This window comes from Gallus gallus, chromosome 1, assembly GCF_016699485.2.
Source record: "Gallus gallus isolate bGalGal1 chromosome 1, bGalGal1.mat.broiler.GRCg7b, whole genome shotgun sequence".
Taxonomy (NCBI): domain Eukaryota; kingdom Metazoa; phylum Chordata; class Aves; order Galliformes; family Phasianidae; genus Gallus; species Gallus gallus.
Genome location: NC_052532.1, coordinates 44,069,492 through 44,093,809, shown reverse-complemented (window position 1 = coordinate 44,093,809; position 24,318 = coordinate 44,069,492). Strand labels below are relative to the sequence as shown.

General features: G+C 35.4%; 1 protein-coding gene across 1 annotated transcript in view; it reads left to right on the top strand.

Annotated features, from left to right (window-relative positions):
* The window catches only part of DCN (decorin), a 39,344-nt gene extending 18,705 nt beyond the window's left edge, over nucleotides 1–20,639 (top strand). Inside the window, exons 3-8 of the mRNA NM_001030747.3 lie at nucleotides 3,533–3,645; nucleotides 12,860–13,073; nucleotides 13,287–13,400; nucleotides 14,653–14,746; nucleotides 17,951–18,089; nucleotides 19,100–20,639. Coding sequence (NP_001025918.2) covers nucleotides 3,533–3,645; nucleotides 12,860–13,073; nucleotides 13,287–13,400; nucleotides 14,653–14,746; nucleotides 17,951–18,089; nucleotides 19,100–19,294 — 869 coding nt within the window. The 3' untranslated portion in view covers nucleotides 19,295–20,639. The remainder of the gene's footprint in view (nucleotides 1–3,532; nucleotides 3,646–12,859; nucleotides 13,074–13,286; nucleotides 13,401–14,652; nucleotides 14,747–17,950; nucleotides 18,090–19,099) is intronic.
* Nucleotides 20,640–24,318: the final 3,679 nt, after the last annotated feature.

The following is a 24,318-nucleotide window of genomic DNA, read 5'->3' as shown; positions in this document are numbered from 1 at the left end:
TCCTGTACTCATTTCCCTTTTGGTTGGTACTACATAAATTTCACTGGAAGGCATTTGTGGATGGACATAGACTCACACTAAAACTTGTTTTCAGAAGTATATGGACATCATGTGTGTTTCTCAGAAATAAGTAATAAGTGCAGCCCGCAGTTATCCCCTAAACTTCTCTGTCTTCCATCCAGAAGAATCCAAAAATCTGCCTGGGTAAAGGTAATTCTACATGTAACTCCTCCACATACCTATCTGGAGATCTATCTGTCTCTGTAGAGACTTGAAAGCTCATGTAGAAGTGACAAGTGCCAAAACACTTGGATCCAGTCCAAGTCAAAGACAATTTAATCCTGAATTATTTAGCTGCTGATTTTATAAGGTGGTGTCCAGATCCACTTATTTACAAACTTTTATTTCACCGGAGAGATCCATCTTATGTAGCTGTCTGTTGGTGGATGTACCATACTACTTAAAGCTAATATAACATCTCTGTGGCACCAGAGGTGCATCCTGTCTTCCTCCACACAGTGCATGATGCTCTGCTCTCTCATATTCAAAACTCAGACAAGACAAGGTAAAAACAAATGTCACATCTACAGCTGTTTTCTGAACCATTTTTTTTAAATGGTTTCAGGAAATAAATAACAGAGTATGTGTATGTATGCATAGGAGGTAATAAAATAAGTTTATATTTTAAGGGATGGAAGTTACATTTATTGTATGTGGAGCTACGTGCATCCTAGTTTTTAATACAAGATAGGAAGCTTTCATAAAATTACTTTTCACTAAAGGTTATTTGATTACAGCTGTTTTATTGTTACAGTATGAAACAGTTTAATTTCAGAATTCTCTGAAATTGTCAGTTCTACCTTATTCACAGAAATTGCTTCAGCTTGTAGAATCTGACATGTGAAGCTTGAAATGTACAGCTGGAAATTTAATTTGAAGCTTAGTCTTTAGCAAATCATCCCTTTAACAGCACTCCAAGTATTCTTACCAAGCATATTCCAAGGACACCCAATATGTACAGCTGTGCAACTCTTGTGTACCCTAGTTTCTGCCACAAGCACTTAAATTAAAAATGCCAGTGTTTTTAATATGACTGTATTGAGAGCTAGAACATGCTAATATTACTTGGTATTTAAATAAGTCAGTATTTTTTTGCATTCGTACGTGAAAAATACTCTAAAGTTGCTAGACTGTGAAAACTTTTCACAACAATCATGATCTTACACAAACAGTGCTTTTTGGGGGAGAATTTTTAGTTGCTGACATCACTGTTGTCTGCTGAGGACAGAAACTGTCCAGAAACAACATGCAAATTATATGGTATTACATTTGTGTATATTTGGAGCTCTAGTCCTACACTTCTGAAAGTAATGAGAGTTCTGCCTTCAGAAAAATTGAACTCCGTGTCTAAATGAGAAAACATTATTTTAGGAATATGAAGAACCCTAAGCTCTGTAATCTATTCATGTGCTGAAAATCAGTAAGGTGAATAGTAGGGGATATGAGCTTTGGCTCTTATCGTTTTATATGCAGTATATGCTTTTACTCATTCATTCTAGGCTGGAAGATTCTTTTTAAAACTTTTTGGTTATGATGTGATTCAGCCAAGTTAACCTATATTGTAGTCAGTTTTACTAAATGTTAAACCCATATATTTTTATACTTATTTTGCTAATATTTGGGAACTTACGGATGGCAAGAAAAAAAAAAGTAAGAGTAGTTAGGATTTCTTTAAATTCAAAAAACAACTTTTTGTAACATCAGGACAATAGAATATGTTCTGTACAGACTTATCACTTAAATCTAGGAAGCAAACACTTCAAAAGTTGAGGTTTCCTACACCTATAAATACATAATTTAAAGAAGGCTTGTTTCTAGGTTTTGCCAAGGATTGAACAGCAGTTATAGACAGCAGTGGGATGTGTCAAGTACTCAACACATTGGAACAGTCTGACCAGGTTCCTAAAGAAAAATTTGAGGTCTCATCTTCATGCAGTTATTTTAAAGAATGTGACCAGATCTATAATGAATTCTTAGTGAGCCACTAATTGTATTAAAATGTGGCCTCTCAAGAGCTTATGGCAGTTTTGCAGTATTAACCATAGGACAGTGCTCTTCATGTAAGTTAGAAGCACTAAGTATGCTGCTAAGCACACCATTCTTTTCATGATTTCCCACAATAATTCAAAATAAGACCAAATTTTTCTTTTTTTGCTCTATTAAACACCACAGAATCAGAGACTTTTTGAGTTTGGAGAAAATGTCTTCAGACAGCATCCTGTCAATGCAAGATCCATTACAGCAAGTTGTTCTAATTGAACTTCTCCATGGATGAAGACTCAACAGCCTTTGTGAGCAACCTATTTGGACAAAAATATCTTAATATCTTTGCAGTCCCATTTATTAGATCAAAATATACTTACATTTTCAATCTGAGACCAGTATTTGTTATGCAGTCCACAGACATGTTCAGGAGACACTGCTGATACTTATAGACATCATTCCAAGGATATTCTGAATACAGCTTCAGAAATATTTCTTGAAAATTTTATTGGTATTCTACCTGGTGATATCTACTTCTGTCAGATGGCCATATTGAGAATTCATGAATGTCTGTAAAGTATTTATACCAGCTGTTCATTTGTTCATTTAACATTTCACATTCTGTTGTTTTTTTACATTTTGTTTTGTTTTTTATTTTGTTTTATCTTAATAACAGGACAAGCCAGGAAAGAAACATTAACTCTGTGGTCAATCAGAATGACTATTAATTTGCTGTATTCCAAGTCACACTGTGAAAGGAAAGCTGGGTAAAGCGAGTGTTATTTAACACTAAATAATTTAATTTCCATTACTTCATTGGACTTATATATCAGCTATTCAGAAAATAGTCCCAAAGAGAGTCTTTAATTTAAACTGTCTGATGTTCTTTTGGCAGTTGTAGAGAAACCAAGAGATTTGTTCTCCAGAAAACTTGGATGCAGTTTCAGCTGACAGAAAAGTGGGGGTTTTGTGTCTTTTCTTTTTTTTTAAGGTGGACTTCACAGAAAGTTATTTAGCTACTGTCAAAGAAACAATATTTTCTCTGGAAATGCTTATAATTAGCAATCACCCTTCTTTCAGTAAAAAATTCTACTACCCTTTAAATAGCAGAAAATGTTCTCTATCCAAAAAGACTAACACACAGTGAAATCAATAAATGCCGTATTTCTTTCTGGAAACAATTTTTATTCACAAAATTCAGTGGGGTTAAATGCATTAGAAATAATTTTGACAAATTCAAGGTATAGCTCAGACATATTTTCAAAAAAGAGCATAATGGAAATGTTAATAGATACATTTCAATTTGACATAGCAAAATAAAACTCCCTTTAACTCTTCAGAGACAGGAATTCTGTCAAATAAGTCTTCATAAGCTTCTTCAGGAAATGAGTCCTAGAAATGTTTACTGAAAGGTAAATGTAACTAAAGAAAGTACCGGTCACTGAAATTTATTTCAAAGTCAATTGTTTATTCTTTTCACTGACCCTAGGTCTGGAAAGAGTGCCAAAAGACCTTCCCCCTGACACAACTCTGCTGGATTTACAGAACAACAAAATCACTGAAATTAAAGAAGGAGATTTCAAGAATTTGAAGAATCTTCATGTAAGTGTATAGCTGAACTAACACACACACACACAAATTGGATAGAAAAGGTGATTTTGGCCCATGTTTTTAAGGAAAATTGATTAAATACTCTGTGATCTTCCTCCATCGTCCCAGTCTATACATTCTCTTTCTAATTCCTCTCCTGTAAACTCTCTCCTCGTGCTACTAAAGATCTTCATTAGTTTTCATCTCTTTGTAACTGTCTCCCTTCCATTCAGTTCCTGTTCTCCATCACGATTTCTCTCACCTTTCATTCCCTTTGGCACAGTGGTTTGATTATTTCTAGTAAAATAACCTGCTTCTCAACCCTCACTGATCACTCACTCATTACTGTATTCCTTCCCCTCCTGCCTCTGAGCTCATCGAGTGCTCTATATACTCTCTGTGTCATCAGTTTTTCTTTTCTAATTTTGGCTCAAACATCCTTTCAAGCCAAAATTCTGCCTGCTGTACTACAAGAAATTATAGTTTTGCCAATAATCGCCTATTAGTAAAATTCTACCCTTATCCATCTACGCCTGCCAACACTACTCTTACAACATTACTGACTGCTTTCCCTTTGCTATCACCCAAACAAGCATTTTTTCTCTCTTAAATTTCTTTGAGCAGCTTTGAAGAATTACCAGGGATACAATGACTGACTAATGGAGGGAGTTGCATGAGTGATCATGATGAGGTTCTTGTCATATAATTTTAGCATCTCCTGCATAGATGTCTACATCTGACCGTGAATGAGATGATTTGTGCCCCCAAATTGTTTTTTTCCAGTTCTTGTGCTTTGCTACTAAACAGATTTGACACTCTACTTCCTTCCTGCTTGTTTTAGTTTTCATCCACCTTGGAGAAGTGTCCTGTTTTTTTCAGTGAAGATCATCTACTGGATGTTGAAGTAAAAAAAAAAAAAAACAAAGAAACCTTTTCAGTGAAACTAGTCTTTTCCAATCCTTCCTCACAACACTGCATTAAATGGTATTGTATATGAAAAGCTCTGGCACCAATAATATCTTCCTACTTGGCACACAGCTCAGGTCTTCATTATACCTTGCTCTGTGAGTTAAGCTGTTGTCAGTGATGTCATCTTGTTGACTTTAATTCAGTGGATATTTTTCTTTCCCTTATTAAAGCAGATATAATTTAATACTGAATTAGGTAACATTTCAGGGAAGACATCATTTCTTTACCTTAGTCCCAAAAGTAGCCAGGTATGCTTAGGGACAGAAGAATGACAACAGTAACATAGGTTTTACTAAATGATATACAAAGCAATCTGATTTTCTTTGATTTTCTCAGTAAGGGAAAAGGATTCTTCTATCTCCTCCCCAAAATAAGGATTCACCCTTGTACATTTATGCAACTGAGCACCACCTTTATGCTTGGCAGGCATCATTTTTCTCTTTGTGTAAGATGTGGGAATGATTCTTATCCCTCCACTTACAATATTCTTCAGTCAAAGTAAAAGGGGAATATTGCTTTTAGATAAGCATACCTCAAAAGTTTTGCTGTTGACAGAGGTCCGTTTTTGTTTTAAGGATATGTGTGTGCATGTATGTGATGTATATGTATATATCTCACATATAAACTTCTTAAATCATATTCTCAGATACACACCACAGACTTGTGATAGCCTTACACTTGACAGTGTGATGTTCAAAAGTTTCTGTACTCATATCAAAATATGAAACCTTTGAAGACTCTACTTAACTAGAAATAGTTGCATAAATGATAGCTATTACTGTTCCAAAATCTGAAATGATCAGAAACTGCACAGTCTTTTGCATAAAATTACCACTTGCACAAGCATTTAAAGAGCAATTCTCTATAATCCCAATTCATACACGTCTTGATAAAGAAAAAAAAAAAGCGTATTTAGTTTACTCCTTTGAACAACCCTTTTAAATCCATTTCTCATTCCTATAGACATCACTTACCATAGATAGAATAGTTTTAGAAGAGATTTTTATGATCAAATCAAATTGCAGTTCAATTTGTGCTAAAAGCTATGATAAGAAGGAAAGGGATCTCTTTATCTTGCCTATGTCTTCTCTTTCAGTACAAATGTAACTGATTAAGCTCTTTAATGGAAGTAAAAGAGGACTTAATAACTACAAAGATATTCTAGGTAAATAAAAGAAATTTCTTGAGAAGGTCAAAGAGCAGTCAAAATTTGCAGCTAGGGAATATGGCGAACAAGTAGAAAAGGTTTCAATTAAGGAAATATTTAAATGCAAATTATATATGCCTGCAAAGGAGGACACACAAAAAGCACCAGAGTAAAAGGTGGTGTTATACCTGATATTTTTACAATTTTCAATTAATCCAGGAAAATGTGACTGAGCTGTCAAAGTTGTTCTAAAAAAACTGAATGGGACTCCATACTACAAAAATGAAACATGAGATAGACTTTAATTGGAGGTCTCAGGACAATAACGAAAAAGAAAACCTTGAAGAAAGATTTTTTTTAGGGCCAAGGACAACATTTTTCAGTTTCAGAAAATTGTCTGATTTTATGTAAATTAATTGCTTATGATTTAAACTTGTGACAAAACATTTAGAAATGGTATTGGAAAAGGAAGAAGAAATTTTTTTATGCAGCTGTCAGAATTTTCCAGGCAAACTGAGACTCCTGGAGAAAGTACACTACTTTGACTCCATGGACATTTTAAAAAATCTGAAATACTACATGAGTAAGCTGAAGGAGGAGTTCAGAAAAACAGCACATGGAGTTGTGTGCTGTGTGGCAAAGCCAAAACAAACCAGCATAATACCTGGCACTTTGGAAAAGAAGTAATAGAAACAACTGTGTATGAGATCAGTGTAAGACTGCACAAATAACAGAAAAGTAACTGCATGCTTTTCCAGCAGGAATTTTTCAAAGGCATAGTGTTAGTACAGTAAAGGAAGGTGAATACAATATTGGGCTGAAATCAAATGGAACATTGCTTAGTTTAAGTTGATGGATGAATGCAAAGCCATGGTTCTGTGTACAACAGAGTCCAACCTATCTTCATTTATAATAAAAGACTTGCACAGAGAAGATCTGTGCTAGGGACTTAAATTTACAACCATATCCACATTAAGTGATTATCAATGTTAAATATATGGGCAAATAAACTGAAATACTCTTTGTAGCAGCATTTTATGGAAAAAATAGTGTATTGCACAAAAAATGTTTTATGCTCTCAATTTCTATTTGTTTATTTATTTATATCAGAAGAGGGCTCCCTATGGAAGGAGAAGAGCCTAAAACAACTGAGGATAAGTCTAAGAACACCTTCCAGGGTTACAGAAAATTTCATGACAGATAAAAATATTAATGAAAGAACACAGACTTTGGATGACTTATTATTGCTTCAGTTTCCTTTTCACAGGCATGATCAAAGGAGAAATCAAGGAAACATGCTACTCTTTGAATCACAAATTGGAGACTGTGTAGTAACCACTAGCTTATTGTAAACAATAGGCAGAAATCTCTGCCTAAGTTCTCCTTCTGAACTCAATTCCCACTATCATCCAGTAGATATTCTTAATAGGACTGAGAGACATTTCCTTCCTCTCCAGCTTAGAGCTTCTTAGAATTACGGAATATCCCAAGTTCAAACCATATTTCTGTGAGCATTGTCCAAATGCTTCTTGAACTCCAGTGGGTCCCTGACAAATATTTGGAGAAAGAAGATGTTAATCTTTCTGAACTACAGCACTCCCTTAGAGAGATCCCATTTCTCAGACTCTCTTTGCATTGTGCTGAACGCACGATGAGATTTTCCACAGAAACAAGCAATGTGTAACACATAACATGCATGGAAAAAATATTTTTTTAATATGCAGAGGACAAAGATCTTTTTGTGTGAGCAAAACAACAGCAGGAAAAAATACTTCTAGATCCTCAAAAATTTGGACAGTTTCAGAATACTGAACTAAAAAAAGAAAAAAAAAAAGTAAACAAGTAAATTATGATAAAGTGAAAGACCTAAATGCTTGCCCCAATAGACAACAGTAATGTTGAAACGTTCTCTAGAATGCCAGAACATGAGGATTATTTTTACTGGAGCAATAAAACACAGAGCCAGCTGTTCTCTGGTCATCTGTGCAAGTCACGTTACACAATATTTCCCAGTGACAGCTCAAACGTGGTGCAAACTACAGCTACAGTAGACTCTTTGGCTTGGTGAGATTACCCAGCAAGGTGCTGTGGATGTGATCAAACTGCTTTCCATAGTTTTCTTTCCTCTATAACGGGTTTGTTTCAGTGCCTTGACATCTCCTTCACAGTTCATCCACCTCTTCCCTCTCCTTTCCATGCCATCCCTTATTCCTTGTCTTACCTAGCTATGGACGCTTGATTCACTTTACTGAAGCTTATCAAATAATTTAAGTTGCAACCTAAAAATATATCATTACACCACCATGTTTTTTTAATACCATTATCTTTTCTCTGCATTAAGATTGTAGATAGTATGTTCCTCATCAGACAAAACATCTGGAATTCTGTTCAGAGACCTCCTTGAATTCAGGGCCTCTTGGTTCCTTCAACTTTACCAATCTTTATGATTTTTAAAATGAATGCTTATTTTGTAAAATTCTGTCTTCCAGTAAAACAGAGAAAAGGAAGTAAAAAGGGTTTTTTTGTTTTGTTTTGTTTCTGTTAGTTTGTTTCCCCTACACATGCACACTCTTAATATTTGGCAGAAAAGCTTGACTATATACAAGCATTCCAGCATACAAGTATGAGTTAACAACTGAAATCATCAGGCAAACAAAAATGACCAAATTTATTAATATTTTTATTTGAATGCTGACTCCTGAGCTTACAGTTCTTAAGGCATTACTGTTCCTAGCAGCACTACAATAAAACAATAGGTAATAATAAAATACATAACCCAGGAAATTAAAGAAATTCCATCGGGTCAGCAGATTGATTTTTTAGTTTAAACCCTGAAGGCCGCATGCATCATTAAAGATTTGATGTTAGGTAAGAGCTCCATACCCAGCTGGCAAAACAGATGTATCAGCACGTATTAGGGTTGATAACAATTTGCTGATTGTTCTACTGTTCATTTCGGATTTTGGCAAGGCTCTTACTTCAAACTCTAGAAGGACAGATGTAAGGATGGAAACCCCACAGAATCCTGAGGTTCTCACATAATGAAATGACACCAAAAGATATAATGCCCCTCTCTTCACCCCTGGCCAGGGTAAAAATCTCAGGTTTTGGTGAGACCAAGACCCCCAAGAACACTACTCTAGTTCCTATATAATGGCCACATGCTCACTCTGCAGCTTGTTTTTTGACAAGAGCATGCCAGCAAGTGTTCCAAACTCTGCCTGAACTGTGAATCCCTGTTTTTGTTCAGGGAATGAATATTTGAGGCAGAAACCAGGCCAGGGGGAGGTAAATGGCCAGACTCTCATGGAGGAGTCAGCATCTATTCATGTCATACAGTCCTTTTCCCCTTTTATTTATTTATATATATATATTTGTTACTACACTAATATAAGAGGTGTGTCAGTAAAAATTAAACTATCTTTGAAGCACAGCTTGTCCTTTTTTTTTTTTTTTCTTTTTTTTTTTTATCTCTCTCTGAGTACTGCTTAAATTGCTGACCATGATGCAGTGGTCCATGGGTGTTATAGCAAAGCAATATACTGCAGTAAACATAACACACCCGATGCTTACCTTGTAGGAACTGCATAAGAGCCATAGAAGCTATGATACACATATCATATTGTGTATAACAGTAGAAAAGGTCTTTATCTCAGAACAAGAGAATGGAAGCTAATTTTTCTCTTATTCATAAAAAATTGCTGTGCACCCTCTGACCTCAAATATGCAGTGTCTTTAATGCTTCATATTTTTGTGCCTCTTTCTCTTTCTTTCTCACCTCTTTTCCTGCCTATGGCTAAGTACCTCAGTATCCATATCAAGTCATGCTTGAACATGTGCATGCTAAAAGCTTTTTGTATGGGGATTAGTGATATGCTTCAATATTGCTGATTTTCTTATATATGTATATATGTATATATGTATTGAAAGAAATATTTGTAGTCCCTCCACCGAATGAAGGAAGCACAAAAGGAGATTTTTGAAAAAAAATTATTCCTGTGGCTGTCTTCAAGTATAATCCTAAACTGTCAGGATTCTTCAGTCTGCTAGATCATTTCACAAAGCAGCACTGCAATTGCTAGCTACAGGTCAAGCACTTTCAACGCTTTCAGACTGACCCTCATTTTTCCCTCTTGAGCATTATTTGGCCCTGCACAGAATTAGTACGTGGACCTTTTGCAAAATGCGTATCATGTCCCACCATGCCATCTGGGCTATATTCAGGAAATAATCCATGTGGCATTTTTTTTGCCTAACATCCCTTCCTCACTAGAACGGCCTGCAGATGTTTTCCCTCAGCTTTTCTCCTCTAGTTCCTGTTTTCAATGACCTCTAAATTCCCCAGAGTTTTTCATTTAATTTTATTGTGTTTTGTTTTAACTTTTGTTACTTGCAAACCATACGGGGCACATTCTGAGGAAAATAAACAGCAGTGCTCGAAGGCTAATAACTTCTTTCTCTAAGTCTTGAGTATAAAAGAGTTATTGTGAAGTGGGAAAGAAACCCATGGGTACGGCTGGCCAGGTGCTCTGCTGGTGTGTTATCCTCATCATTTTTTGTTGCTCTGGGAGACAGTAAAACTTCTCCTTTCAAATTCTGATGTGTGGGCTTGTTTTTACTCCTTTAAAGCTGCACAGTGGTGTGAGAAATAATGTAGGTTCAAAATAGCAGGACTCACACAGCAGGATGCAAGTGAGAACTGATGTTCTGGTGCAAAAAAAGTTGAAAACTACAGGGTCGTGATACTTTTCCAACTTATACCACCAGTATGTATGTTCCCACTGCGAAAGCATTTCTAAGCATACTTTTGATAGATATCATCATTTCTCAGTGAGGCAGATATTCTGAATCTTTGAATAAAACAGCTCTTCTGTGTGTTTCCTCAAGATGGTTTTGATCAGGACAAGCAGTCCTCACAAGAGCTCTAGCTGTTCTCTGAACATTAACTACTCACAGGATATTTACATTACAGGGCAAGTTGAATATATACCCGTCTATTTTTGGTGAGAAATATTTCACATCAGAACACCAGCTTTGATAATCAAACCACAGATATTTTTATTGAAAAGTAAAAAAAATCTGAAAGCGGATAAAAAATTATTAAAAGATAAAGCAAATCTTTAGCTGAAATAGATGACCAAGTGGTAAAAAGCAGATACAGGTTAAACATTTCACATGCTCATGGGTCAAAACTCACTTAGTATTGATTTAGATATCTACAGAAAACCATTAAAATCACCCAAAAGTATTGTAATTAGCAGTGGTACATTCAGTTATTCTGTCATTATGATTAAAGCAGTGAAAGAGACTAACCTGCATAATTCAAGCTGTACCCCTCTTAATAACAGAATGTTTCCCGTGTCCTAACACTGTGCAGGTAGATTTAGTACTCTAAGGAGAAAAGCTGCATCTGCTTCCAAATTCTGGCAGTTTTCCCTTAGGAAACAAAAACTATTCTTATAGCAGTTCTTATAGCAGTCTGAAATACAAGAGAGCTGTGGCCCTGGCTTCCACTGACCAGTATATTTACTTTGGGAGAAACTTATTGTTAGTGAAATACTTCGCTGAACTGTGGGTGACCTTTTCTACCTCCTTTTGCAAATGTGGTATTGCTAGCTAGCGTACAAAATTAAAACCAGATCTGCTCAACTTTGCGCATACTCAATGAAACCATATACAGATCACAATGCTTGCTTTGCTCTGGATGACCTCAGGATGAGTCCATTAAGAAAAAAAGACACATCAAATTCAATTTTAAACTATTGTCTTACCTCTCAGTTTTCTAGATAGTCCAGACACACTGATTTAGTATTCACTTAACTTATTATGGAAAGAGCTAAATGCTCTATTTTCCTTCAAGAAAAAATATAAATGTTAAACCCTGAAAATATTAAAAATATCTTAAAATACACTGGATATTAATTATAATGTATGTAATACAATTGTGTGTGTATGTGTGTATCAGCAACACTTTTCTTTGTGAAAAATGATGTAATGGAGTTAGTGAAAAAAATGTTCTACAGCTTCAATCAAGTAATACATGTAAACAGATAATGCTACCCATATCAATACAGCACATTCTATCTAATTCACTGCACAAATGTGTAAAATTGTAAGTCTGATAATTAGGCAGCAAACATTTAACGAGATTAATTCTCATATATGTCATGTCTGAGAACCTTTCCATTAGCTTGCAGTACTCTTCTGACAGTAATGGGTCTTTTTTTTTTTGTCATGGATGGTTAACCAGTATGAGTTAACAGGAAAGTCTGATTTCAGAGGCATGTGAAGACCACCTCTCTCCTCAATGTACAGAGAGTTAATTTGTAATTTGCTTAGATTTACCCTGATTCTAGGTATCACAATTGCCATGAGAACTAAATTAGACTCTCACATAGAAAGCAGAATAGATGTGATTGACTCACTGAAGGTCTTAGAGTATGAGACTTCAAATTGTTCCTCTTTGATACTATTTTATGCTAAAAACAAATATAGTTTTTTCTAGTTCTATTTCTACAAAAATGAGATTATTAGCAAACAAACTTAATAACTTCAATCCATAAGAAGAACAAGAAAGTGTATGTATATTTTTATTAAGCCAAGCTGTGTCTTGTCTAAGTCATAGAATTTTCTGTTCAGGAAAAATTAGACAGGATGGTTGTGTGATGATGGACAAGATAGAACTGTGTTCTCTGATTAAACAAAACTACTACTTTACCTCCTATCTAGCCAGGAAAAAAAAAAAAAAGAGCAAATAACACTGACGTTAATTTTATATGCATGACTTACTCTTCACAGATTTCAAATAGAAGGACTATGCTTAATTGTGAATATAAATAATGATTCTTCTGGATGTTAAGAGAAGCTGCATATAGCTCAGCAGTGAATTATCATTTGTAGTTGTTACGCAGGTCTTGCTTATCTTTTTCTATTTCATAAGTCCTTAGTCTATTTATTTTAGTACCACACTGCTTTTTCTTCAGCTCAGTAGATTAGCCATCAAATGACATCAAAAAACACTAGAAAAGAATAAATATTTTTTTAAATACTTCATTCTTTAAATAATTTTCCCAGTGATCATCTGAGATCTCTGTCATTATTACTCCACAGGCATTGATCCTTGTTAACAACAAAATCAGCAAAATAAGTCCGGCAGCTTTTGCTCCTCTGAAGAAACTGGAAAGACTGTACCTATCCAAGAATAATTTGAAGGAACTTCCAGAAAACATGCCAAAGTCTCTTCAGGAGATACGTGCTCATGAAAATGAGATCTCCAAGTTGAGGAAGGCAGTTTTTAATGGACTGAATCAAGTGATTGTCTTAGGTATGAACATGATAATCTGTAACTAAATCAATCCAGTGTATTGCATATTTTTTCAAGAAGTACATAGTCCTCTCAGTAATTTTATGTAGAAAGCCACAAAATGTGTTAGTAAATTTTACCTCTAAATTAGCTTTCATCTGATAGAGACCCGAAGTTTAATGTATATTGATACATACACTGCAGTACAGCTCACTGTACATGTTTTGTCAACAGAACTAGGCACCAATCCACTCAAGAGCTCAGGCATTGAAAATGGAGCTTTTCAAGGGATGAAGAGGCTTTCCTATATCCGCATCGCAGACACCAACATTACTAGCATCCCTAAAGGTAAGAACTTCAGTAAATATTTGACAGATTTACACAAGTGTAAGACAGTGACTTCCAGTCAGCTAGGGAAACTTAAAAAGTGAATAAATTAGGGAAGCCTCTTGAGTTAGTTTTTAGAATATCCACTAGCTGGCTAGTGGATAAAGGAAAAAAAAAAAAAAAAAGCCCAAACACCAAACAAAAACACACACACACAGAGTTCATTCTCTGGTCTGTTGGCTTTAACTGGTTTGGAAAAAATTGTTTTTCACTTATGACAAGCTCCAGAAGAGGTTTACTTTAAAAGTAAGGCATTTTATGTTACTTTGTTTTCCTTGTCACATAGTTGAAATATAAAGTGGAAGAATGTTTTCTCCCTCTAAGCCTGGTTTGTGAACCTGCTCAACATTGTATGGATGTAAACCCAGGCAGAATTAACTGAAGCTCTACAAGCATAAAATCAGCCATCTATGAACCGACAGAGTTGAAGCCAAAAGACCATTCCTATGCAAAACAGAAATATTTGCCATTTTTAAAGTATTTCATTGTAAATCACTATGAAGTAAAAACAACTTTGGTATAAGCTTTTAAAAAAGAGAAGAAATACAGAATGATTCCAATGCAGAGGAAATTGTATTCAATTTATTCATACTTCAGCCAGCAAAATGTTTTGAAGTAGCTCTACTTTTTTGAAAGTTTAATACTAGTTGTTATTTCTTTCTTGCCACGTTTCCTGTTTTGACTGTTTCTTTGAGGGAGCTAAGATAGTTAAAATATTTGGTTCCAGTTTCTTTTCCTGATAGATAGAATTTGCAAACCAGTTTGTACCCCATTTAAAATACAATAAAACTATTTCTTCTCCTCTTTATAATGTCATTTCCTGATGCTGTTATTTATATATAAGAATGTCGGAGAAAAAGCCTTCGTTTTCTCCAGACTACTCACATGAAGCACAATTATATATGTCCCATTTATGTAAACACTAAGGCTAGAATATCTATGAAGAACTTCATTTAAATATTTCTTAAGAATTAACTGAGGTTTTTTTTATGACCTTAGGAGCTTGATTTTATTTAATGGCATGTTAGCTGTTTTCAGCTAACATGACCCTGACCGTGAAAGTGCCCTATTCCATTCATGGAACTAATGTTGGCCATATCTGGCAAAAATCTTTAACACAACCTCACCTCCTTTTCCCCTACCCTAAACAAAGTAACAAACATAAAATAATAAAGTTTTATCAAAAGTAATTTGATTATGTTCTCTGTCTCAGGTCTTCCTCCATCCCTTACTGAGCTTCACCTTGATGGCAACAAAATTAGCAAAATTGATGCGGAAGGTCTGTCTGGACTCACCAACTTGGCTAAGTAAGTATTTATTTTTTTCTTTTCACATGTAAATATTAGTTGAAATTGTAACCATTACAGATGCAACCAAAAACATAATTCTGGGCTCGTCAGCATTATCATCATGGAAACTTTAAATAACTTAGAAGGAAAAGCTCCTAAGACTTGCACACTGAAATAACAATACAAAAAACTTTTTTATTACTGAGCACCCTTTCCATCTATCTTCAGTTATGAGTGATATACACCAGTTTTTTATGTGAATACTGTTATATTGTAAAACTCTTTTATGAAAATAGAAACATAATTGACTATTACTCAGATTATTGTATCTAATTCCTAGATCTCCACGTTTAACATTTACATTGTTATAATGAAAGAAAAAAACAGAAATCGAACAAAGACCGTTCAGCAAAAGGATTTAAATTTACCAGTTTTTAGTATCTTGGACTACAGTTTAGCACAGTGACATATGTATTAATTAACACACATTCACGTTTTGCATCTGGCATTCCCAAGCGATGAGGCTCACAGCAGCTTTCTGGAGCTTGTAAAACAAGACATTTTGATTCATGTTTGATGTTCATGTTTGATTAAATATTCATCCTTGCTTAAAATAACTCTTTTCCTGGATGTCATGAACAAAATAAAAATGCCATAATAATGGGTTACAGCACTATGAAGCAATTATTGTTAATGATAGCAGCTTAGTATAAAATCCTTCAGGCAAATGATAGATAAAACTTTAAGAAAAAAAAAGGAAAGAAAGACCACCAAGTTCTTAATTACTCAGATAGAAAGTAATTTACTGTGTGGAAATGTGTTGTCCTGCAGATGATGCTGTTTTTCTGCTTTTTGAAGTTAATCTCTGGAAAACACTATAGGCAACATTACATGGTCAATATTGTTGGAATTTCTCCTTGAGTCAAAAAGTTACATGCAGCAAGTGCTAGTGGACCACTCAAATATCTAACCCTGGGCTGCTTCCATTGTGGTTGCACAGTACTGAGAAGCAAAATACTCTATTGTGGTCTGGAAATGTGGAACTGTGCAGAGTACGCACCAACTTATAAAATTGTTCTCTCTGGCCTGTAGTTGAGTAAGCAGTGTAAGCACAGTCAGAAATCTTTTGAAAAGCTGAAAAGTAAGGCAAAGTAAAGATCTCATGAAAAAGGAGGGTGCTGGGTATAACACAGCAGACATGTAGAAAGGAGGATGTTACAGACAGCATATGCGATAAATCTAAGGGGCAGTATCCCTCTGCAGTTCCACAGAAATAAGTTACCCACAAATAGTTATTATTTACATGGATAAGACATCAGGAACATTAGAATGGGGTCAGATCACCCTCCGTCTGAATTTTATCAACAGTTCTCAACAGTCTAGTAGCTACCCTTAACAGATAGTTGACCTGCGTGAAACAAGTTGCTCTCCTGAATCTGGTTTAAACTATAAACTTCCATGCAAGAACTTGATCTAGTTCTTCCACTTATTCTCTCTTGAATGCTTGAGCTCTGGTAGACCAACAATGTACTTTTGTTTGTTTGTTTGTTTCTTGTAAAATTACTCACAAGTCTTTCATGTATTCACATATACTCATGTTTTTCACTCACAATTTTTCATACAGTACTGCAGTGAAAAAAAAGTCTCAGGAATGTAAATGGAACAAAGACTTTGCTGGTTTCATGCAGGAAGGATCTTTGCAGAGGAATATACACATTATACAACTGCTGCTACTAAAGTCTCTAGATCTTATTAAAGTTTACTGCAGAAAATCTAGCTGCATACACCTGTGGTTACTTCAAGGCCTGAATAAGGCAGTTTGTTAAAGTACATATAACAAAAGAATGTGGTATTGCAGACAAAACAAAGCGAAAATGATCTGAGAACTACTTCTATGCTTAGCTATGGTTTCGATAATGCTATTCAATTTTGTCATGAGTATATCAGCTAAAACACTGTTATCAGTTCATTAATATAAAAGGAAATAGATATTGCCAACATAGTAAACAGTAGTCATTTTCAAACCTCTTCTCATTTGTTCCCATGGGAAAAGAGGGAAGATCCTGTTCTTTCCTAACACTCTTAATCATTCTGTACTTTCCACAGTAATCCTCTCTTATTCCATTTTTAAGCATAACCTCAACTGACTTAGAGTTCAAACAACAGTTAACAAAGGACAAAGAGCCTGCTACTCATGACAACTGCAGAATTACCACTGAATTTCTTATTGCAACACTGAGCCTTGAAACTTAGGAGAGACTTTTTCACATTTTCCTAACTGGACCACAGAAACTGTGTTAATAAACCCTGAATGTGGATGTATAGATTGGGAAGGATGATTTTGTGGCTAAAGTTCTGGTCTACAACCCAGAATAAAAGTGTAATGTCCCATTTCTGTGTTCTGCTGAGAAGATCACTACATGACTCAGCTCCTGTTTACAGTCTGCAGCATGGCTCTAACTACATGTGTACTTTAGTAGGATGTGGTGAAGGTTTAAAATTAACAGTTGTAGTCACTGTGGGTCTAGTTTGACAAATAAAACAGTAATTCTTAAGTCATTTGAGAAACTCTTAGTCAACTTTTAAAGAAAGGCTGATGCCTATGTGGATGTACAGTATGTACTTACAGTGGAATCAGGCATATACACAATTTATAAAAGTATGCAGTACTGTGGATAAATTAAGTGAAGTCATGATACCAGTAAGTTTGGTGACTCTGAACCTTATGCATAAGCATGGTCTTTTCTACTGTAGTAATTTGTAGAAGTAATCCCCCCAAGAAAGATGACTATGTGGGCAAGATTAATATTATTTTCATTTGTTCCTCTCCTCTCCCTCCCCCCTTCTCTCTCCTTTCCCCTCCCCCTTCCCCTTCCCTTCCCACTTCCCCCTTCCCCCTTCCCCTTTCCTCCTTTCCTCTTTTCCTCCTTTCCTCCCTTCCCATTCCCCTTTCCCTTCCCATTCCCCTTTCCCTTTCCCTTCCCATTCCCCCTTCCCTTTCCCTTCCCATTCCCCCTTCCCTTCCCTTCCCTTCCCTTCCCTTCCCTTCCCTTCCCTTCCCTTCCCTTCCCTTCCCTTCCCTTCCCTTCCCTTCCCTTCCCTTCCCTTCCCTTCCCTTCCCTTCCCTTCCCTTCCCTTCCCTTCCCTTCCCTTCCCTTCCCTTCCCTTCCCTTCCCTTCCCTTCCCTTCCCTTTCTTTTTTTTTTTTTTTTTTTATTTCCAGATTGGGTCTCAGCTTCAACAGTATTTCTTCTGTTGAAAATGGCTCTCTGAACAATGTACCTCATCTGAGAGAACTTCATCTGAATAACAACGAACTTGTCAGAGTACCTAGTGGGTTGGGTGAACACAAATACATCCAGGTAAAGTTTATCATACTGCCTCAGATAACAATATTTGGAAGATTATAGATGATATATGAATGGTTATTCAATTTTGAACTGAAACATTTAGTTGTGAAAAAGGTAACTAGAATGGTAGCATCACCAAGGTTGGAAAGACCTACAAGATCATCCAGTCCAACTGTCCCCCTATCACCAATATTTCTCACCAAACCATGTTCCTCAACACAACATTTAAACTTTCCTTGAACACCTCCAGGGTGTCCAAGGGAGAAAGCTCCCCAAGAATGAAGACTCCCGAATGGAAATCACTGCCTTCATGTAGCCTGAGAAAACTCATCAGAAATGGTCACTCTGGAGCAAAGTAATCATCAACTATTTCATAGAATCATAGAATTGCTAAGGTTGGAAAAGACCCACAGGATCATCCAGTTCAACCATTCGCCCATCACCAACGGTTCTCGCTAAACCATGTCCCTCAACACAACGTCCAAACGTTCCTTGAACACCTCCAGCGTTGGTGACTCCACCACCTCTCTGGGCAGCCCATTCCAGTGTCTGACCACCCTTTCAGAGAAGTAGTATTTCCTAACGACCAGCCTGAACCTTCCCTGAATCACTATTAGCATTTACTTTGGCTCTGAGACCTGTACAGTTGCACTCATGAGAGTGAAGGTTGAACAGAAACCAATCAACAGTAAATTCATTCTTTATATACAGCATATACTTCTGAAACACAGTACTATGTTAATACTTTCACATTTGTCTCCTGTTTTAGTTACAGTATGATCAAATGATATTGCTATTACTGTATTAGCTTGCACAGTTTCTGCTCTTTCTCTAGAAATTATTTCTAATTTGATATATTACAGGTATTTCAGAAAGTAAGAAGAATCAAATATTTGTCTGGAAAAGTGGATATGTTTTTAGTCTGAATGATATTACACAATACTAACCATTTGACATGAAATGATTTATGCTATTTGCCACAGCAGCTCTATTTCTCACTTCTGCAATTCTATAATTTTCAGGTGGTCTATCTTCATAACAACAAGATTGCTTCAATTGGTATCAACGACTTTTGCCCTCTTGGCTACAACACCAAAAAGGCAACCTATTCTGGTGTGAGTCTCTTCAGCAACCCCGTGCAGTACTGGGAAATCCAGCCCTCTGCTTTCCGATGTATCCATGAACGCTCTGCAGTACAGATCGGAAATTACAAATAGATTTCTAAAGGCGGGGTTTGGTTGTATTTCAGCTAAAGTACCTGTTGTAATGGGCCTGTTCAAAAAATTGTTGCTAACAGTTAATGCCAAATACCAGAAACTTCACTGTAAAGTGGAGATGATCCAATTATGTAAAATAAATTAATCATTACAGATGTACAAGATCAAACATACCATCAAAAAGAATTCCTGTCTGTGCTTTAAACTGACTTATTTCAGCCTTCTTTTCCAGCATGCTTTCTGTGGTAATTTTTGGTTTGCTGAATGCTACAGGTTTTCAGATTCCACTGTATATGAGATTCGGAGTAAATATTTGTCAAACTATGATTTAAAAAAAAAAAGAAAAAAGATAGTGATTGAGCATATTTTTATAGCCACTGAAGAAAAATAGTAGAGGAAAAAAGGACTCTCAAGACATCTTGAAACTTGAGAAGGAGAGAGTTACCTCCTTTAAATTTATTTCAAGCCCTGGAGGTTTAAAAATATTACTATAACACTAAGCTAATTTTGAATGTATCTATTTAGCAGAGGCAAATAAAATTGTTGCTGATGTCATTATTTTGGGAAAAAAATAAATTCATATTGTACACATAGTTCTTTTAAGTTTGCCATTTTTTTAGAGCAATGCTATTCAGGATTAGTCTAACATAATCCTAGTGAACAAAATAATGAGTAGCCTGCAGTACAAAACCTATAACCTATGTCAGGAGCTCAATTACTAATTTTCTCTAGGGCAAATCCCTCTCACCTTAGTCATAAGAGCAGTTTGACTGATTTTCAGTGAAGCAACTTTGCAGACTAAGGTATTAGGCTTTAGCCTTTGGTATCAGTCCATGTATATATCTAAAACAAAAATAATAGCAGTTCACTGTTCATTTCTTCTACATTGTACATTTGTCATCATCCTTTACTGATTTTGTTTTTTAAACACTGTTCTTAACTGTCAAGTAGAGATATGCAGGCTCCCCATCAAATGAATATGTGAAATTTAGAATATAATCAAAATCCTAAGTGTAGCATAAAATGAAGTGAATTAACAGTAAGGCCTAATTGAACAACGTTGGGACATCATTTGTAGAAATATCTTCTGAGAATGATCTGAAGCTTTCTGCAAATTGGGACTCTTCAACAGATTCTAGTGGGTAGCAAGCACATCAAAGGTAGGCTGCACATTTCTACTGTCAATCTACAAAGCTAACCATATACTCAATCAAAATGTCACCTTAAAAGAATCTTCTGCAGCCTCTTGATTCTCCAAAGCCAATCTCTCTAATTTGTAAAACATATATGTCATTTATATTAAAGGATAATGCAATACAGGCAAATTCCACAGTGTTTGTCTTTATTTTCTGTTTTGTTAGCATGACATACTGTGAAAGAACTTTAACTGTGATTAAGCCCTGAAGAATGAACATCTTTGGCATGGTGATAACTAAAGTACAAGCGATTATTTGAAAGCCTTTTGTGTTTAGGCTAAAATCACTAATAGGTATTTCTTTTTTTAGAATATGAATATGTTCTTTTAATAGTTGTCATTTATTTATGTTATAAATAATTGGAAATTATAATGAATCATGAAAGCCATTACACAGAAACAACGTGTTGCTTGTTATCTAATTCAAAGAAATAGCTGTTGAGTTCTCATATTTGCATCTGGTTTTCTTCTGGGTTTCAAATTTTCTGAGCATTATTTTTAGAAACTAACAATACTTTATATCCTTCTGTCACTGGGGGGAAAACCCTCCAGATAATCAGCAGGTTATTTTCTCCCCTTTGGGTTTTGGTTGGGTATCTGATATTACTAAGAGAGACTTCATGTGGAAAGTCGAGCACTGGCATTTCAGTAGAGGACACAGGCTTTTTTTTTAGCTTGAACAACTTCACAGATACACTTTACAAGAAGAGATTCATATAATAAATAATACAAATAACTTATTGTATAAAATTTCACATAAACATATCTACAAGCTTCCCTTTTCTCTCTCAATAGCTTAAAAATATCAGCAGGCTAAGGATTTTCTTTAGAACTAGAAACTACCTTAAGTCTATCAGAGCCTGGTACTCCACTGTCTACACAGTATCCATGTGATATCCAACATAACAAATTTGCCTGTCTTCTGATTTTAAGCACATACATATCATGTATTCACTGCCAGCAACTAAGGGCTGGAATGATAATGAGACTTTCCTGATTCTGAGCCCTGTGGAGTAAAAATGAATAAGCAAATACTATAGTATAAGACTCCAACAGGATCTTGACACTGACCAGTTCAGAAAGCAAACACACTCTTGGTTTTCCAGAAACTGTAGAGATAATCTCTCAATATCTAACAAACAAAACCCAATACTGAGTCCAACCGACACGAAGCATTATGAAACTCTTCAAAGCACTGGTGTACTGGAAGCTTAATACTTTTAAAACTTTTTTTTTTTTTTTTTAATAAATACAGAACAGATGGCTCTTTTGCTTTCGGAAGGAGGAAAGAAAGATAGAAAGAAAGGGTGAAAGGAAGAAAAAAGGAAGGAAGGAAGGAAGGAAGGAAGGAAGGAAGGAAGGAAGGAAGGAAGGAAGGAAGGAAGGAAGGAAGGAAGGAAGGAAGGAAGGAAGGAAGAGTGGGAAAGAAAGAGAGGGAAAGAAAGAGAGGGAAAGAGAGGGAAAGAAACAGAGGGAAAGAAGGAGGGGAACAAGATGAATAGAAAGAAAGGAGAGGAAAAACGGGAAGAGAGAAGAGCGAGAAGAGAAGAGAAGAGAAGAGAAGAGAAGAGAAGAGAAGAGAAGAGAAGAGAAGAGAAGAGAACTCAATCCTTCCATAAAGAATGAAGATGGTAAACAACCACACAGTAACCTGTGGGATAAGACTCATTTTATTCCTATAAAGGAATAAAATCCATATTTCCTGGGCATCCGAAGGCATCTCAGCTCTTCCTGCAGCACTAGGCCATATAGGATCACTACAAGCAATGGATACGACCATCTCTCAGGCTTGAGGATAGATTCTTTTAGGGAGCCCAACCCAAAACATTTCATAATAACTTGAAAATCTAAGCTGGTGAAAATGAGAATAAGAAGTTGTCGTGACAGATGTTCAGTTTCAAGAATGGTATAAAAATGTAACTGCCATACAGTGGCTTCTCATTTCTTCCCCTGAACACAAAATTATAAAAACTCCACTATTAAAAAAATAGTTCTTCTTTGCCTTTGCTTTAAAGATATATTTGATCATAACTGTCTTGGTAAAGAAGGTAAAATAATAAAATCAGACAGCAATGTGTTTTCTGTCATTTACAACTAATAATGCCTATGACTTGTCACTGTACTTAGAAACAAGCCCAAGTAAAAGTTTGGATTTCATTTTCTCTCAAAGGACTTTTCAGTATTATAGGCAATATTTCCTGCTGTTCTGTGATGTCTAAATGAATCATTTTTCCTCCATTCATTAATTTTATTTGAATGTTTTTTAAAATCCCTGTAGGAGTTTTTTATCTAAAGAAAATTTCACCTATCTTCTCACTGATGTGACTAAATAAGTTGGAAACAAAATCTTGAAGAAGTGATGCTTATTTTCCACAGATTTAATGCATTATTTTAGTTCGATGATACTGTTGTACATTGTTCTTGTGTAACAACTTCACATTTTTCCCTCTTTTATAAAATTAAATATATCCCTTTTCAAAAGTATGTATACATTTTCTGCTATCAAAACAAAGCATTGTTAAAAAAAATATTTTTCAAAATGACTACAAAAAAACTCCAAATCAGACCCTTCATATATGCTTCTTTTACAGCCACAAGGCAGCTAGCTGGTTTTGGCTTTGTCCATCCAGTCATGGACAGTGATGATCTACTTCATTTCCTGGTATATAAACAACATCAAATCTAATTTCATTTTCAGAAAAGGGTCAAATCTTCAATCATGTATTGTCAAATCATATACTACACAGATTGCCTTGCTCTGATTTCTGGGTCTATAGATTTTATTTAGTATCCTCCTCCCTGGGCTGCTTCTCACATCTTCTAAATGCAGTGTCTGGTAATAGCAATTTGGCTCATAACCTTGCTTTTTCAACCTACTAGTGAACAAATCTAGTACAATACCTTTCTGCTGATATTTTGTACTAAAGAAAGAAAGAAAGAAAGAAAGAAAGAAAGAAAGAAGGAAAGAAAGAAAGAAAGAAGGAAGGAAGGAAGGAAGGAAGGAAGGAAGGAAGGAAGGAAGGAAGGAAGGAAGGAAGGAAAGAAAGAAAGAAAGAAAGAAAGAAAGAAAGAAAGAAAGAAAGAAAGAAAGAAAGAAAGAAAGAAAGAAAGAAAGAAAGAAAGAAAGAAAGAAAGAAAGAAAGAAAGAAAGAAAGAAGAAAGAGAGAAAGAAAGAAGAAAGAGAGAAAAAGAAAGAGAGAAAAAGAAAGAAAGAGAGAAAGAAAGAGAGAAAGAAAGAAAGAAAGAAAGAAAGAAAGAAAGAAAGAAAGAAAGAAAGAAAGAAAGAAAGAAAGAAGGAAGGAAGGAAGGAAGGAAGGAAGGAAGGAAAGAAAGAAAAAGAAAGAAAGAAAGAAAGAAAGAAAGAAAGAAAGAAAGAAAGAAAGAAAGAAAGAAAGAAAGAAAGAAAGAAAGAAAGAAAGAAAGAACACCCACAAATAATGTTAGCTACTTCATAATCAATGAAAAAAAGCAGCAAAAAGCTGGGAAATTAAATTTCTGTTCAAGGCTAGCTTTACTTTAATGTGTCTGTATTATCACACACAAAATACCTAAAAAAGATTACTGGAGACTTTCCGATCTCAGAACTACTCTGAAGTGCCACCTAGTGTCACCGAGGCACAGTAACAAAGACGCTGATCATGAATTGTGAAAACCAAGAGAAAAGTGATTCTTGAGGGCTTATGAAAAGAAGTTATGTTGATACATTAATTAATATGCTTTGTCTGCTATGTTTTGTTATTTTTTTCTTGTTTGTTGTTGTTGTTGCTATTAATTAAGTGTACATAGCTGTGGAATCAATAGCCTGTTTGCATGTCTCCAGTCAAATATT